The sequence below is a fragment of the Neodiprion pinetum genome, chromosome 3 (assembly GCF_021155775.2).
Source record: "Neodiprion pinetum isolate iyNeoPine1 chromosome 3, iyNeoPine1.2, whole genome shotgun sequence".
In the NCBI taxonomy this organism is placed as follows: domain Eukaryota; kingdom Metazoa; phylum Arthropoda; class Insecta; order Hymenoptera; family Diprionidae; genus Neodiprion; species Neodiprion pinetum.
Window position 1 is genome coordinate 43,148,975 of NC_060234.1, and position 18,244 is coordinate 43,167,218.

At 37.1% G+C, this 18,244-nt stretch overlaps 2 protein-coding genes and 3 long non-coding RNA genes across 5 annotated transcripts; 1 reads left to right on the plus strand and 4 right to left on the minus strand.

Annotated features, from left to right (window-relative positions):
• Nucleotides 1–55: 55 nt before the first annotated feature.
• IFT57 (intraflagellar transport 57) lies at nucleotides 56–3,539 on the minus strand. Its single transcript, XM_046619185.2, has 7 exons — nucleotides 3,046–3,539; nucleotides 2,688–2,969; nucleotides 2,205–2,373; nucleotides 1,895–2,003; nucleotides 1,549–1,745; nucleotides 1,291–1,435; nucleotides 56–1,191 (listed from the first exon to the last, which is right to left on the minus strand). Exons 1-7 carry the CDS (start codon nucleotides 3,201–3,203, stop codon nucleotides 1,025–1,027), a joined length of 1,227 nt encoding a protein of 408 aa, XP_046475141.1. The 5' UTR covers nucleotides 3,204–3,539; the 3' UTR covers nucleotides 56–1,024.
• A 2,232-nt stretch (nucleotides 3,540–5,771) lies between these two features.
• Nucleotides 5,772–15,585, plus strand: LOC124215609 (uncharacterized). Its single transcript, XR_011176691.1, has 2 exons — nucleotides 5,772–5,910; nucleotides 14,525–15,585. It is a non-coding gene; the product is annotated as an uncharacterized lncRNA (long non-coding RNA).
• On the minus strand, nucleotides 5,866–11,455 carry LOC124215600 (XK-related protein 6-like). The gene is made up of 4 exons (XM_046619183.2): nucleotides 11,004–11,455; nucleotides 6,910–7,231; nucleotides 6,571–6,729; nucleotides 5,866–6,485 (listed from the first exon to the last, which is right to left on the minus strand). Exons 1-4 carry the CDS (start codon nucleotides 11,286–11,288, stop codon nucleotides 6,001–6,003), a joined length of 1,251 nt encoding a protein of 416 aa, XP_046475139.1. The 5' UTR covers nucleotides 11,289–11,455; the 3' UTR covers nucleotides 5,866–6,000.
• LOC138190668 (uncharacterized) lies at nucleotides 11,736–14,225 on the minus strand. The gene is made up of 3 exons (XR_011176690.1): nucleotides 13,714–14,225; nucleotides 13,499–13,552; nucleotides 11,736–13,410 (listed from the first exon to the last, which is right to left on the minus strand). It is a non-coding gene; the product is annotated as an uncharacterized lncRNA (long non-coding RNA).
• On the minus strand, nucleotides 14,242–16,432 carry LOC124215604 (uncharacterized). Its single transcript, XR_011176692.1, has 4 exons — nucleotides 16,125–16,432; nucleotides 15,766–15,909; nucleotides 14,852–15,300; nucleotides 14,242–14,759 (listed from the first exon to the last, which is right to left on the minus strand). It is a non-coding gene; the product is annotated as an uncharacterized lncRNA (long non-coding RNA).
• Between the last annotated feature and the right edge of the window lie 1,812 nt (nucleotides 16,433–18,244).

Consider the following 18,244-nt stretch of genomic DNA (forward strand, 5'->3'; position numbering starts at 1 on the left):
GAATGTGTTAATATGGCGATTTACAAAAAACGTAAAGAACTTTTTTAAAATACAAAGTTTTGCAGGAATTATGGCTATTACACAGTATCGGAAGCTGTTTAGGGTTTGGTATCTTCTAAATAGTTACACTCTAAATACGAAAACTAATAATTTTTGTGACAAGTGCGCATAAAATAAGGATGTCTTGACGAGCGTAAAACACTAGTGCGTAGAAATTGACTTTTAAGCACTAGTTTCATCAAAATTTTAGTATATTCTATCCACTGCTACTAGACGCAACGGAATAAAATTTGGTAAAAGATAGGTAATCATAGATTTATAACTAAATTTAAAACTGCGAGTTCGGAACTTTGTCATAATTTAATTTACAAACCTAGTTTCGATGCTTGATGCATGGCTATAGTGTTTCACAGCAAAAACTTCGTTCATAACTCCTACAAGTGATCGGTTATCGTATAACTTTTATGTAAAATATGAGCGGCGAAAGACTGAGAATCATTAATTTAATAAATACATTTATGTCAAAGGAATGATAACAATTTATGCTGACTAGTTTATAAGTTGCGATGTGTCTTATTACTAACCGTGCAATGATCTTTACCTAGACACGGTTGTAGTTTCCGTTTATAGTTATAGCTTATCAACTATTTCGGTGGGATCTCAGGTACTGATAACGGTGGTGAACAAGGCACTATGATAGCGTCAAGGAAACGTCTTTCGGATTAATTAATAGTGGCTATGATCAATTTGTTTTCCGTTCTTTTTCACCCAGAGATTCAGCTACCGAAAAAATTTTCTTCAGACATATTATGGAACGAAACTAAATACTCAATAAGAGAAAATGAATAATATGCAGATATGCTGTTTGTAGTACTTCCATTTCTAATACCAAGTATGAAAAACCTAGGTAATAATCCAAAGACAGTAATATTAACTGATCGGATAGAAAAGTTCCCCCGCAAATCTTTCAGTCGCACACGAAAAATATGCACGAACTTTAGGTATCTATGACCTTGAATTTTCCTCAAATCATCAACGAGCTGCTTGTACTGTTCATATCTTCCTGAAGTTGAGTACGATCACGAACTCTGGTGCACATCAAGCTGTATTCAAGAACACCGATTCTGACGTTCATCTCCGAGATTTCGTTCTTCATTTTTGTAATCGTTTTTTTGATATTTATCAAGGGAGCTGCAGGAAGAAAGTTGAAAAATTTTTTTACATCCACACTCAACGATCCATAATTAACTAATTCAAATTGTTTAGTATTGAACTGCAATTGTTACTTACTTCCATCTGTCATGCTTGATCCTCTCTCATCCATTTCTCGCTTAACTTGCTCTAATTCGTCAGTTAATTTATTTAGAGTTCTCGTTCTCTCAGTCACTCCACCACTGACGTCTCTGTACTGTTCCTTCACTTTCGACATTTCCTCCTGATCACAGAGACAATGCCAAATGATGAAATTCAGTAAATACCTCTGTAGTCTTTATGGCTTGTGTGAACTTTATCACATTGTCTTAGATCACAGTAAATCCATTTGCTTACTTGCAATGTTTGAAATTCGTTTAGGACAGGCTCCAGTTGTCTGTTTACATACATTTCTCGTGTTTTTATCTTATCCAACGTACTTGCTATGTCGGAATGCAACCTCTCTAATTGGCTCTTTGTATTGCCAAGATTCGCATAAATGTTTGACCGATGTTGTTTCATTTGATCCAAGTGAGCTCTCCAGTCTCGGGAATCTGTAGATGATGAACTTTTTTTATTACGAAAGTTTTATATATTTCTGATACAGAAATTGAAATAAAAAACGTTTAACAACCAGGAAAGGTTTTGAGAAAAACCACGTCGCTATACATGAAATCAATCAATCAATTATTTGAATACTTACCAGTTTTTACAGTTACCTTCAGCTGAGGTAAGACTCTCTCTAATTCGAGTTTCCATTCTTCCATGTCTGTTTTAGACTCAAGGATATTCTCCGGCTTCTGAATGTCAAGCTACAAAATATTGTATTAAAAAAATTAGGATTTTTTTGCATTCAATTTTCCATGCACTTTTATTTTTTTTTAATCATAGCATTTTCGGTGAAATCATTTGAGAGGTAACAGAATGCATTTACAGTTTTTCTGTCGACCATCTAAATTGACGCTAATGTACAAATAAAAATTTGTCAAAGTCTGAATTAGTTTACTAATTACCATATTTTGTCCATATAATTTAGTTATGTCATCTACATGTAAAACGTCATCCTCGTCCTCCTCCTCATACTCAGCCAACATTTCCTCCTCAACTTTTTCCAGTATCAACTCCGCATCGTCATCTTCTATCTCAGGTTCCGGTGTAGGATCTTCTGGGGGTATTTCAACTCTGCATCAATAAAGACACTTGAAATATGCGATCTACTTTCATCCGTAGTGTTTCAAGGGAAACCACTTTGGGCTTTCGATTTGGCATGTTGACTATCATTCGTGATAACATTACATAGAATAAATGGAAGCATATAATTTAACGTATTTGTGAAATCTGAAAATTACAAAACGAAAGGCAGATCTTTGCAGGTTTGATTTTAAACTAGAGCACCCAAATACAAAATGATTAAGACCATGAATCAAACATTAACAATGCCCTTTGAAATAATAATGTAGGTATAATTCAAGCCTGTTCATATCATTCCTGCTTACTTTTTCCATTTGAAATTGACAATTCTGATAGCCTGATCAGCGAGGCAGTCCAATACATAAATAGCATGCTCGCCAGCGCCCTGCTTTAATTTGTTTGGAGGAAATTCGACGGCAACGTCGATAGCTCTGAGGTGATCGAGAATCATGGATATAGTTGAGTTTGGATCATCGTATTCCTGCGGCTGTTCAAAACTCGTTCCACTTTTCCTTATCAACCAGGCAGCAAGCGAAGTAAACATGTAAAACTGCTCCCCCGAATTGGTCGCAACAACAAAGTAATGCCTGTTGGATTAATATCGCATGGTGAAAAAATTACGCAGGCAAATGAGTAGGATCCTAGTTAGTAAGAAGACCGTACCTGTTTATAGGTTTCATTTTCATATTTTGTACGAATTCAGTGTCGTAATTGAGGATTTTCAACTTATCAATTAAATCCTCCATGCGTACGCTGGGCGCGTAAGCTGCGCTAGGCGCCGTCGCATCTTCAATTACGATCTTTGGTGTTTCCCGAAACATTTTCACCTGTTATCAAAATATGCGGACGTTCCTGATCGTTTTGCTTTAACCAAGTCCGTGGCTTTATCTGGCTGTCAGTAAATGTATGACAAGTAAACAAACTCGCGTCGTTTGAGGATCGGGATCGCAACTTCGGTGGCTCTCTTTAGCATGAAGATAATGAAGTTCGCAACGTAATCCGCGTCGGTAAGACTCCTTTCTGTCGGATTTGTCGGTTTCACGCTTACCACACAAAATATCACTGACAGTGGAGCGCGTACGATTGCTTAGAGCATACACCATGGAGAAAGCTTGGCAGCGGAAAAAGCATGGAAAGTGTCCCCGAGTGCGAAAGAGAGGAAAGCTAAGACTCCATGTATGCGTTGAGCTCCGGCAAATGCTGCGGTGACCAATCAGGAGCCCGGCGCAAGTCCGGCAGCGGCAACCTCCGGCACGCCGCACCGCACTGCGTTGAGATCAAAATATTTTAGTTTTTCCGCAGTGTTACGTGCCAGCCGGTATCCACGGCGGCGCCCTCCCTACGCCCTACCTGACCAGCGTGCAGTTACCATAAGAGAGCCTTACGTGCTCTTACCGATAGTCGTAGATTAATACTAACACACATAGTCACCATCATAACGTCCAAATTCTTATATCGATAGTCCTCATACGCTAGATTAACCGTTATTTTATCAGTCATATTCATAACATACATGGTATATATTTTTTCCCATTTAACCGTTATACCTTTCAACATTAGCTTTCACATAAAACCTTTGATTTACGATCTCAACCGTAATAACCCAAAGTAATAAACACCTGCAGTAATTAAGATAATCGAGTAGACTAAACACCGGAAACATGGGAAGAGAAATCACGGATAATTCACAAATAAAGAAACCCCTATTCCCAGAATCCAGGATAGCGCCCTTATTTTAACGATAACAAGACCAATCAGCGATTCGCCGCTTGCTTCTCTAAACCAACTACCTCGCGCTAATCCACCACCGAGATCTCATGCACGAATCAGAAATCTTACCCTCAATTATTTCATCATCCTTAACCAATCATCCGAGACCCGCGAGAAACCGCGACTCCTTTTGAACTCCTCCTACTTTTCCTCTAATTCAACCTCCCCAGAAAATAGAATACATCAGAAGAACTTCAGACATCATAGAGAACAGATCAGATCTCTACCAAAATCCTAGAATAAAATCAATATAAGTCGTTCAGAACCTTCGAGACTTGTGACAGTTTGTCACTGCGATAGTGATTAACACCAATCTGTACCACGATTGTAAACCTGCCATCGAGAATTGGAAGGAGACCGTTAATAAATGTGTAATTAACCCAAGTGTTGTCATAAACAATTATTTCAATCACGCATAGTGATGGTTGGCACGAGCCCTACCTAACGAACTTTCAGAATTGTAGGCGAGTTCAACGAGAAGATCTGAGGAGCTGATCAGCGGATTCCCGAGATTTACATACACCAACTACGTAAGTCAGGAGAACGATTTAAATCACGCGGCGAATCAGAATCGACTCGAAACGTTCCTCTCGGAACATAACAGCAGTACCGCACGTCATTCGGCTAAAGTCGAGAACCTTCGGGGCCATTCGGAATCTGGCAAAGCTCAAATCATGGCTCAAATAATAGTCAACGCGACGTAGGTTATGTCGTATAAAACAGTTTATGAAAACAAACCATCAATAACATCAATTAAAGATTCCACTGTGGAATATAATTGTGATGACGTGAATGAATTTGTAATTCATTACGTGAGAAACCGCCCGGAATTATGCGATAGAGTATTCCTTTCTTTTAGGTAATGTAGCTATCGTTTGTATACATTTTTACGGCGCATCTTCGATTTCCGTACGTGGCGTGGCGCTAAAGCTGCCGCGTGCATGGAGTCGCCTTCCGCATGCGTTTGCCGGAGCTCAACGCATACATGTAGTGTTGGCTGAAGACAGAGAAAGCTGGAGAAAGGTACTCGTCTTACTATTCCCCTCTCTCTGCCGTCTTCAACCCTTCCATGGTATATGCTCTAAGATGTTCATCATGTGCACGATCTTACTTATCATGTGTATTCTTTTTAGTTCCCCCACCGTAGTCCTTACCCAGGTTTTAACAATATTTCAGAACATCGAATGCAGGTATAGTGAGATAAACACAAATCAAACTCTTATTTAACCGTGACGGAAGGTGTCCGGATTCATGGAATACGTTTGAATCGTAAGTAGACTACGTATCAATCTCTACATTCTAAATGAACGCCCATATTTTGTAGATATTATTGACCTAATTGTAAGAGCGTAACTCGTTGAAGTTAGTAACGTTATCGTAATGAAACATTGGGGAAAAAAATCACTATTTTCCTAATTTTACAATGATTTTGAAGGAACAAAGATTTTGAAATATGAGTATGTTTTGTATTATTACGGTTTACTGAATTTCAGATAACTCGAAAATCCTGAAATAACGGTTTTTTCTCAGCCTGAATCGTTACTATAATATTACTAACTTCAATATAATGAATATGCGGTGTTGGAATCATGTATGCTGTGTCGTCTGTGTTACGCAGTTAGCTACCTTTGAAGTAGATCGTGGGAGTTGGGAAGCATAATTGTTCGTAGATAAGAGATATGAAACCCAACAAAAAACGATATATAAAAAACAAAAAAAGAACAAACTTTATTCAGTGTGCTGACATAGGTGATGAAGGTATGTAATATTGTTGACAGAATGAAAAGTAGATTTCAAATTCAAAAATTAGCAAAGATTGTCTGCACTGAATGTAATATTAACAGTGACCTATACTGGGCAGCATGTTACTGCGTAACATTTCACTTTTGGATGGACGAACATATAATATATTAACATAGCAACAATGCCAGTAATAAATAATAAAATAGAGAGAATACGAAATATATACAAATATGTCACTGAAAATTCATCAGTCGAACTGCCAAAATATATGTCAAGTATCAACACTGTTCCATTTTGCAGTGTCATTAGCACGTAGTAAAAGCAGTACCTAAGGAAAGTGGACCCTTCTTTGAAATTTACTAAAGTGAACGTATAGACTACAGCTAAGACGGGCGAAAAAAGGAAAGTCGACAAGTCTAAATGTGCCGGTTCGGTTAGTTCAGATCTTGTCAATTCACGACAAAAGTTATGCGCTCCATCCTTCTGACTGTATATCCAGTAAGTCCATGATATCCAATTAAGCATGCAACCGAGAAATGTGGATAATGGCCATTGGCTTGCTGCAATGGCGATTAGAAGGATCCGAGCCCCTTGAATATTGATGATCAGTTTATTGTAAAAAAAATACGGTATAAGTCCCAGTTTCATCTCAAAGAGGATCAATGATATTCTTACCAATTGTACCCGAATACCACAGCAACATGATACCCAGCCCGAATATAGTTATTCGATGCTTATCCGGTTGGGCCGAGCGCACCGCGCATTGATATCCTATCATATTCGAGGCCAGGCTGATCACGGTAAAACACCAAAAAAAGATCGTCGAATGTATTTCTGCAAATTGAAATATCAATCAGTAGGGGTTGAGTAAAACAGAAAAACTAATAAAAGTGTAAATCAATCTCTGTAATTTAGATTATAGCACAAAAACATGAAGAGTAAAATTTCATACGTTTGATTGATAAAAAGTACACTAATTAAGAATGACATGCAGCTCTGAAAGGTAGACCATACCAGAATCCGAGCCTTGATTGAAGAAAAGCGTCATTTTTAAAATGAGCAGTAATGCTGAGAACAGAAAACTTCTAATTACGATGAGCAGCGTTAGATTTACATTATCCTTGACCATTGCATTATAGTAACGAAGGTTATCCTCATTCCCGTTGATTCTGTACATTCGGATTTTGACTCCATAATACATGCGTCGAATGCAACGTAAAAAAATATCTGCTTGTAATAGAACAGCCAGCCAGAGGAATGGTACCTTCAGGTTGGCTAGTTTTTCCCAACATCCTCTTTTCTTACGTTCATAGTCAGTCTCCGAAGCTGGTGTTTCCTAGTGAATGCAAATTATCAATGAAAAAAATATACACATTTTCCATATAATTTTTTTTTTTTTTTTTTTATATATCAAAGTTCAAACTGTCACTCGGGTCACACTGCCTTATCCAGCCGATGTGCATATTTGTTTATAAGATGATATTTAGGAATATTTAAAATTTGAAGAAATCCTTCACCGATGATAAAAGAAATTTTTATTTGATCGAATTTATGTAAAGCTTGAAAAGAATGTGTGACGTATTTATATGAAAAAAAATATATAGTAAACGAATCCCTAAATTTCCGCGAAAACCCCTGCTTATTCCAGAATTTCAGAATTCCATGACATTTCTACGTTTGCCAGAATTCCCTGACCAGTGGGCACCCGGTATTTCCGACATCTTCGAAATCGTCATTTTGATCAAGAATTTTCAACCATCTTACGACTAGATATATTCCTCCAAAAAGCACCTCTGATGCAAAAACATTTGGCCAAGTACATTAAATGCCGTGCGTACAAAAATACCTTTTTTAAGCAAACATGTACGCATTCAATCACTTTATCAAAAAATCTCATTTCACAAGAACAGTATAAACAAATGAATATCCTGTATCGGCAAAGATTCGAATTTTGTACTATTTTGAACGGTAACAGAGACCGTGGGCGAACTTGACGGCAGCGCCAAATCGACAGTATTTGTCCCATTGGCGCTACTCGACTCGTGCTCGGTAAAGTAATATTTAGGAAGGTATAGTCGAAACATTCTGTCCCGGTTACCCAAGATTTTTTGCGATTCCCGTGCCATCTCTAGAAGACTGCTAAAATTCTGTTGAACCGTCCCCTCGTCTCTCACCGTCGTCTCAGCCGACAAACTGTCAGCTGTGAGTTCAAAAACTATCAACTAGGAAATGTGTTTTTTTTTTAACTAAATTTTATGAATGCACTTCCTAACGGATACATAGGCATTCGTTGAAACTTCAGCGACTTTTGTCCAGAGCCCTTTTATTTACAATTTAGTAGAAGTTTTACCTCCAATAAGCTCGCCGCGCATCGCATCTTGGATAACCGGGGCACTTGTCCTTGCCACTGATCTCTACACCTTCCTAAATTGGCCATCGCACGAAATCCTATGCGGAAATCTGGCTGCGAAATTTTTGATTTTGTATACTATGATGTTATCACATTATTTAGGTGTCAACAAAAAGATATCTTAAGTATGAAAGATCTCTGCCTTTAGTTGATAGGGGTTTTCGTAATTATTAGATTTAGCTTCGAAATTTTCCAGTATAATTAAACGGTTGAAAAAATGCCTTTGAAGAAAAATTGCAAACACGAATTTCGATCAGAAATTTTCTGAATTTTTCGAACATGATGATTTGTTTATCTCTTCATTTTCCGCGCGAAATTAAAAAAAATCAAATTTAAAATGCCTATCCCACCATATCCCCCATAGTTTTTTGAAAATCGTATTTTTATTTTCTGAAAACTCGGAAAATTTTCGATGAAAATCATGTCTAAAAATTTTCTGCTCGTTTACCTCCAAGTCACAGTTTCGGCTTAAATAAAATTTGTGGACTTAGCCGACTTGTCTTTCAACATTTTTCACTGATATTATACACAGTGACATAGGAGAACATAGTAGAATTGACATTTTAAGTTTTACATTTTAATTATGCTGAAAATGAAATGTGAAAATGAAATTAGCATCGTTTTCGAAAGTCAGCAAATTTCCAATCGAAATCCGTGTTTTCAATTTTTGTTTTATAAGGCATTTTTTGAACCGTTAAATTAGAATTGAACATTCCGAAGCAAAATCTAATAATTACGAAATCCCCTATTAATTGAAGTCAGACATCTTTCATGCTCGAGGAATCTCTTTGATGACCTCTAAATAATGTGATGAACTAATCTCTCTATCTAATAAAAAAGTTTCAAACAAATGAGCAGGTAGAAAAAGATTATAATAACAATAGTAACAAAAAGACTATAATAACAATAGTATAAAAAAGATTATAATAACAATAGTATACGCATGAAGTTGGCGGTGGGGTGAGATCCCGAAAACAAAACAAAAAGCATCTAGCAAACCCTTTGACAGCTGTCATCGGCTGTTTATGACAGTCTTTGACAAATATCTTTATAGGTATCTGTTTCTGACACGCAAAAAATGAATATGCGAACGAAAATTATTAAGATGATTCCCGACGGGAATTGTCTTTTTCGCGCATGGCGTATTGTGTATACGGCACTCAAGATCGACACGCAGAGGTGAGACTGAGTATCGTTTCAAATATAGCGGATAATTGGTCTACATTTGCGGCTTTTATTACAGGTAATGAGTCAAACGGTGCTGTGATTAGGTCACCTGGTGATTACAAATCACATATGAATAAAAATGGAATATACGGGGCAGAAGCAGAATTAGCTGCAGCTGCGGACATTTTTAAGATACGTTTAATCGTGTATTGCGAAGAATAAATTCATCCACACCGGATCGGATCACAAAATGAAACACAATTCTCGCTACTCTTCAAGGGCGACGAAGACAGTGGACACTTTGATGTCTTGCAGAACCAAAATAAAATTCAGATAGTGAGTAATAAGTATGAAAAGTAACAATCAAATAATAGTAAATCTAAATATATCACCAAACAGTCAAAAGAACAGCCAGGATTTACGATGACAATGGAAAAAGGACGAGTTTCAAGCAGCAGACAAGGCGATGAAGATGGTGGATGGTCGGAAGTATCACAAAAGAAAGAGGAAAATAAAATTGTAAGTGCGAAGAACCAAATAAGCCACAGAATAAGATCCATCAAATATTCGTATAACCAGGTAAGAGGACGACCAGGATCGATGTTGACCACAAGAGAAAGAGGTGTTTTGCGGAATGAACAGCAACGCAAATATAGAGAAAAAAATAATATAAAGACGGTGATTTTGGAGAATAACCGGCAGAGCGGTAGTAAAAATAATTCAACGAAGGGTGTCGAAGAATTAGAAGAATCGATTGTGATTATTGATTTGGAAAATGAATCGAGAGGACGACCAACCAATGTGATGCACATAGAAGAGCGAAAAATTAGACGACGGGAACAGCAGCGAAAATATAGGGAAGCGAACAAAAAATATCATACTGGCTTTTCAACCAACGAACAGAAAGGAGGAGTTTCAACCAGCAGACAAGGCGATGGAGATGGTGGATGGTCGGACGTATCACAAAAGAAAAAGGAAAATAAAATTGTAAGTGCGAATAACCAAATAAGCCAGAGAATAATAATAAACAAATATTCCTATAACCAGGCAAGAGGACGACCAGGATCTATGTTAACCACAAGAGAAAGAGGTGTTTTGCGGAGTGAACAGCAACACAAATATAGAGAAAAAAATAATATAAAGAAGGTGATTTTGGAGAATAACGAGCAGAGCGGTAGCAAAAATAATTCAGCAAGCCAAGGAGATAGATCGATATCAATAGAGAAGGAACACCAATTTTCAACCAACGAATGGAAGCTTAGATTGATGAAAAAAAGATAAGTAAGCACAGAAGGAATTGAAGTGGACAGCAAGTGCAGACCTGTCATCAAATCAACATGAAGGAATTCGCCTGTCTACTAGACAATGCGTAAGGAAATAGTGAGGCGCGAAGCGCGCAGGGGCGAAGCCCCTAGTAGAAGAAAAAGAAAAAAGAATCAGGAGGTCGGATTTGCGTGCAGGATTCGGTGAAATGGTCTAACTATTACCTTACGTTCCCCCCGTGCAGCAGCTTCTGGAATTCGTGACTTACCACGTCGGAATACTGCATTTTTGCACTGACTCCGGCAGTTGCTACCGAGTTCAGTATGATCAGCCCGATCAAAAAAATAAGTTCTATATTTTTATTCGATGTCGAATAGTTGATGATATGATAAATATTTATGCCGAAGTGGATCACATAACCCACAATGGACCAAGCATTAGATATCAGTGTATAAATTGTAACACCAGGCGTTTCTTCAGCGGTGTCATTTGATGTTGCGATCTTTGTTTTTTTCTGAGGTGCTTTACTGTCGTTTTCTTCTTCGGTTTCCATGGTTTTCTATTTTTCTTGTCGTATGTTGAGCTCCGCTTGTACTTTATTGCGTTTTCGAAAGAACACTCCAGAATATTCTGCGAGCAGTTCCCGCGCTCTTGGAATTCTGCCTGCGCGGTCTCGGCATGGTGTTCACTTCCGGTGTTGATATGACATCCGGGACAATCTTTTGAAACTATACATACAATGCGCATGCGCGAGGTTTATCGGCTGCTCGGGCAGGCTGGCCACTCCGTGCTTCCGCTGTCAAAGTCTGTTTGTGGCGTCGATGTAGTTCATACAAATTTTTGAGATTAGAATCTCAAACAGTCGAGGTAGTGACTGGTAGTGACTCGGAAAGTTGATGCTAATGCTCTTTGAAAATTGGCTTCATTCGACTGAAATGAGAAATCTGTTTAAATGTTGGGTGCTTGGAAGAAACGCAGCAGGTAGGTAGGAACACTTTATTTGATCACTTTTATTATTTCTTACATTAGAAATAACAATGAAATTTTTTTCTTTCAACAGGTGATACGGCCAGAATAATTACATCTCTAATGTTTACTGTTATCTGCCTGTTCAATTTATCACACGTACAAAAATCATCGCCACTTTCAAGCGACTGAGCAACTTTCTCACTCTCTTGTGATTTCAGGTGGTAATATTGAATTTTATCACTTTTGAAAATAAGACATTAAGCCGAGCGTTCAGGAAATTTTTAATATCTCACTATCTGTAATAAAACTGTGAATCTTTTTTTTCTCGAAAATAGTTCAACAAAATTTACAAATAGTCGATAGTCAATGTATTTCTTCCGATCAATGAATTATTGCTACTAGTATTAAAAATTTTCTAATGATCATCAGAATTCATTTCGCAAATTTTCAATGATTTTCGATTAAATAAATGAAGGGAACCTAATACTCAAATTGAAAATTCAACTAATATTAGATTTATTAAAATGATTTTGCATTTCATGTTAGTGCGGTTCGAAACAAAGAAAATCTAATCTGAAGCGCAGAACTCAGGAACGTAAATCACATCCTGTGACACAAGTTGAAAATCAACTTTCTCAAAATGCGCCCAAACATCACAATTAGCTTCAAAGACAATCGTGTTTTAAAGTAATGTCAGAACATTATTACGAGGACACAGACTTATCAGATTCAAGATTGTGTCCCTTGTTCCATCAAAATAGATGAATATCTGGTTTTTAACGAAGTTCATGAAGATTTTTTTCCAAATAATGTTATCCGATACAATATCTTGTGCATAGTCCTCCGAACATCACCTTGTAACAAGGATATGTGGAAAGAGTCCCTTTGTTGCAGGAACCATTAAAAAATTCTTGGTATTCAATTTGTGCTACTGAATATCTTCTGCGTTTCATATTCCATTTCCAATCTCTAAATGAGATTTTTTTTGCTCAAGACAATGCTAACATAAAACGCAGAAATAATTGCGGTGAATAGAGATTCACAAGCTTTCAGTCTTAGCGTAGGACCCTATAAAGAGTGTGAAATTGAATTTGGTTATAAGTTGTCGTGCAACTAGCTAGCCAGATGACACCGTCAACTAAGATTAAATTTAAAGACATTTTTAGATGAAGTTATTTAACGATTCTAGATTTAGATTGATTCAGTTTGCCTCACAAAATTCAACCCTACAATCTAATTGAGGACTTGAGAAACTATTTATCTGAATTTAATGCCAAAGAGAGTGAAAGTAAGCGTCAAAATAAGATACCAAATTAAATGGTATAAAGTTTGAAAAACAATGCTGGTCAATAATAATGCTTGAATTACAATGGTGCACAGAATGATTTCTTGGTAGAATGAATTGGCAGCAACGGTTGACTAAAAAACTTATCGCTATTGGCTCGATCAAAGTGAAATGATGGGATATTCAGCCATTATGATCTGTAGTATATCCCGCTCTTCAATTTTGCCTCAACTGATGTTAAAAAGGTCGCCATGGCCTGATGAAATTTACTCTGGAACCTGATGTCTGACGGAACAACCAGGTTCGATGATTATAATGATTGCACCGCTCGAGAAACCAGGATCCTTGCCACCTGAACGTTTTAACTCTCAGGTAAGGCATAATTTTCCTCGTGTTAATCAAAGTTTAAACTTCGAGCCTGCTGAAAAAAAAAAAAAACGAATTTTATCATTGAATCCATGTTAAAATATTGTAATAGTCAAAGATCACGTAATTAAAAATTTACGTACATGCTTCTATGGCTGACAAATTTAGTCCCGCTTTGACAATGAATTATTTCGTACCTGAAAATATTAGAAGCTATTATTATCAGACAGGATCTTTTGGTATTTTTGGATACAACTAATTTCCAATAAAATGCACAATACATAAATCGTTAATGAGACGCATTTTTAATTTGATTTAAATAAAGAATCTGTTCACAATAAACGTTGTTTTTACTTACCTACCTGTTTGTCCAGACTCCCACTTGTTAATGACATTTCGCATTGAATTTCAGATTTTTTCTTTCAATAAATAACATCCAATTTCTGTATCATTTGATATTTGCTTTTCCGAACAAGTTTTATGCGTGCTCGTTTTTAATAGCTTTGAGGAAGTTCTCACAGTGCAACTTTTGAGCTCCTTTGTAACTCAGCCTGAATAGCTCGCAGGAAGCTCTACCGAGTACCGAGTTTCTCTGAAAGTACTGTGAGCTATTGATAAATCTCACCTACTTGTAATAAATGTTTCATTATTCGTTGAGAACGTTTCATGTGAAATTCATTGTCCCTTCCCATCTTAATTAATTTTTTTATCCGACTATAATTCTTTTCCAAGTTAACACTACAAATTGACACCAACTTGGAAAAGAATTGTAGTCGGAAAAAAAAAATTAAGGTAAGAACGTTTCATGTGAAATCCATTGTCCCTTCCCACCTTAATTAATTTTTTTATCCGACTATAATTCTTTTCCAAGTTAACACTACAAATTGACACCAACTTGGAAAAGAATTGTAGTCGGAAAAAAAAATTAAGGTGGGAAGGGACAATGGATTTCACATGAAACGTTCTCAACGAATGATGAAACATTTATGACAAGTAGGTGAGATTTATCAATAGCTCACAGTACTTTTAGAGAAACTCGGTACTCGGTAGAGCTGCCTGCGAGCTATTCACGCTGAGTTACAAAGGAGCTCAAACGTTACACTGTGAGAACTTCCTCAAAGCTATTAAAAACGAGCACGCATGAAACTTGTTTGGTTCAAAAATTTCAGAGCGCTCTGGGGACTTATTCAAATAAGTTCCCTGGGAGCTTCGTTGGAGGTTTCTGCTGTCTGGGTGTCTTCGCAAGTCGTTCTCTCTCGCTGGTTGACTCGGCTCACGTCAGCTCCCTTCGGTTACACAGTGGCGTTCCTCATTCAGACGGCTCACACCAGCCGTCCATCGATATCACGAGAGACGATTAGATAAAGATATCGCGGTATACTCGACGATCGATCCATCATCATCCTATACACCAAAAATTGTTAAAGAAGGATTTATTTTAACAAGGCAGCTATTTTTCGACTATTTTTTCTATTATTATAGGCTGTGATTCGTACCTATCGTAGCCCATATTTTCTCCTGGATGTTCGTTGGAATGCTGAGTGCGGATTAGTTGTAATTATAACAAAATCGGTTTCCGGTTCTTTGAAGCTATCGCGATTCGAGATGCCGACCCCACCCTCCACATCTTGGTCTAAAGGCATCGGGTTTTGGATCGTTTGGACTTTCGGAATTTTAAATCCCATCCGAACGAAAGTGCACATATTCTTAAAATCCAAGAAAGTGAACATGTGTACTAAAGCTAGGAAGGCGCAACAGAAGAGCAGAGCGACATCTCTCCAGGCACTCCATGATGAGGCTTTGTTTCTACAGCTGAAGAGTTCCATAATTTCGCAGTTTACGTTACAGATGTAAATAGTCCATATCATCCATATGAAAACGATGAACAACAAAATGTATATTGGCCATTTGCACACTATAAACGTGGTCGCTGATATCCAGCAGACTGAAACATTAATAATAATCTATTGAGTACCAGTTTTTTTTCACCACCGATTAGTAAAACAAAATTTCGCGTGTTGTCATCGTTGATTTCAAATCATGCTACAATTTAGACTTTATTATCAAAAAGAGCCACCTTCAAAACTTCCGGATACTTGATTTTATGGATAAATGCTTATTCGAACCTCAAGAAACTTGAAAATGCTACCCTCTGTATGGAGGATTCCTAAAAAGGACTATCCGACTTGAGTGAGTCGAATAACTGACATGTTGAACGATAGCATAAAACCACTAATTTAAACCATGATACAGAGAAAAAATTTAGAGAGTATTATACAGTGTTGACCGTTCGTGACGTCACAACTTTTTCCACAGCCAACACAGAAGGCAAAAATTCAGGCCTGTGCTTCGTACAACAAATGTGATAAAAGTATAAAACTTGAAATTCACATACATTCTGTTTACTTACCAATGCTGATGTAACATTGCAGCCAAATCCGGAAAACATACCATTTATTTAGTACAGCTCTATGAGAACGACCCGAATATATATAAAGATAATAGGCTTGCGAATCCACAGCGACAAATATTAACGCAGTCATTCTGATCCACACTGTAAAATTTAAATACTTTCCGATAAGTTCAATGTTGTGAAAATAAGATTTCTAATAAAATGTCCCAGCAAACATTTCATGTATTCTGTTGCATCAAACATTACGTAAAATATATGTGACTTGGTAATTTTATGTCTAGTAAATTGTAGAACACAATTCTTATTTATAAGTAGTTAAATATATAAATTATAAGTAATAAAGAATTATACCGTACTTAAACATCCTATCGGTGTCTCCTTCTGGATCATGCCTGCTAGTTGTACAGTCAGCTGTGGTACGTTTTCTATAAACGATGGCATCAGACAGAGTACAGATAGGTTCTCAATCTTTTTCTCGAGTTCCTCATCATAACTTATACCAGCAGCTTCGTCGATTTTTCCCGACATTTTGGATTTTCTTAACAGTTTCACATTCATTGCGTAACTGAAACGCTCCCAATAATGGCATAGTATCCTCAGATCAAACAGAACGTTAATCATGGCGAAAAGGAAATCTCCTCTTCTACACGAAAATATCTGTTCGTTTTCAGTCAATAGCGATTTTCATTAGGTCAAAGCTGCGGGGAGCATACTTAATATTCATGCTATGGGAAAATTTATTTACCTTTTCAGTCTCCCGCTGCTTTCGGTGGTTCATCATGGAAGAAATTAGAAGACTTCCGGCTCCCGATAATCCAATGAAGGTCAACGTTATGCAGCCATACGCAATTTCTTGGTGCGTAAAGTAGTCCTTTGTAGACATAATGTCGGAAAACGTGTCGTATATGTGACAAGCGGGTGAACACGTAAAACAGAAAAGCCTGAACCATGATATGTACACTTCGACATCGCAGCCTATGTCGCCGTCGCGTGCTTCGGACGGCATCGCAATACACGTGGTATCAGTACGTTTTTTACCGCTTCGATAACCGTCCATCGCATCTGGTAATCGTCGATCTGCCAAATTACAAATTGTTGACAACAAGTAGTTAATCAGTAGTTTGATATAATTTAATGTGAATATTATTTCTTTATAAACGATTACAGGCTGATTGTTTGAAATATATTGTTCAATTTTGTGCCTCCCGGAATTTCAATTTGCAAACTCGTTGGGATAGAAGTATAAAAAAAATTATTGAAGCACTTCAGAACGTTTTGCAGTCAATACTTACGAACATTGACGCAAATTTTAAAAGGCATGAAAAAATTTAACCACCGTACGGACACTCGAAATTTATAATTTTTTATTTACCTTTCACCGGTAAATTTAATGACCAGGTACAAAAACCGTTCATAGAAACCAAAAAAATGGTAACTTTTGATATAACAAAGGAACTTGATGCAAGTATCAACTCACAAAATAATTTAATATGCAACAAACGAACGTTAACTAAAACTTGCATCTCAAATCAGAAAATTTGAAAATCATTTGAAGTCCGAAGACGTGGATATGTATTCTAAATTTAGAATTACAATCATATTGAAGTTAGTCGAGGAAGAACCGTTATTTCGCAATTTTCGAATTGTCTGAAATTCACTAAACCGTAATAAAACAAAACAGACTCATATTTGGAAATCTTAGCTCCTTAAAAATCATTGTAAAATTGGGAATGTAGTGATTTTTTTCCCGTTGTTTGGTCAGAGATGTCTCTGATTTGGTTACGTTAACGATACTAACTTCAGCCTCGTGAATTACAACGGGCTTCTGCAGGCTTCGCTGCTTACTCATATAACTGCAGGCTGCCGCTATTTTCAAATTTAAGTGATTCCGATAATCAGTCATTTGACCGAATTTGCAAATTATGTCGAGTTGTTTCAAAAATATATATGTTGAGAGGCATAAATCTGACCGACGACGGCCACAGGGTGCATTTTAGTCGAACCCATGATTACTTAGTTTTGACGACCGTCTGCTATGTTGAGAAATGGTTTTTTCTTTTCATCTTTTGGTGTTTTGACTGTTATTAATAAATTACGAATCTCTCATTTCGACCTCATTTCCAAAATTGCGCACCTCCAACGCAATATATCATGATATTACTCATTGGTATAATCATGGGTACGTTACAGAAAAAAAGAATTCATCCTGTTGACAAAGTGTGTTTCCTCGAAAAGAGAGGGATCCTCAAAACTTTTTCACGAAGTTCTAGAGTGTTCTAAATACTAACCTTAATAGTGCAAATGAAGCCAAAGATTCCGACCAGCTCGTAATTTGAACCTTTTAAAAACTTACTTTACCTACAACACTTGACAAAACGATAAAAGTGTCGCACCCAACAGTCCCCGCACGAGTGCCAACTGATATACTCGGAGCGGAAGTCCTGTGGGTACCACGTCCTCGTTACGATTAGTACTC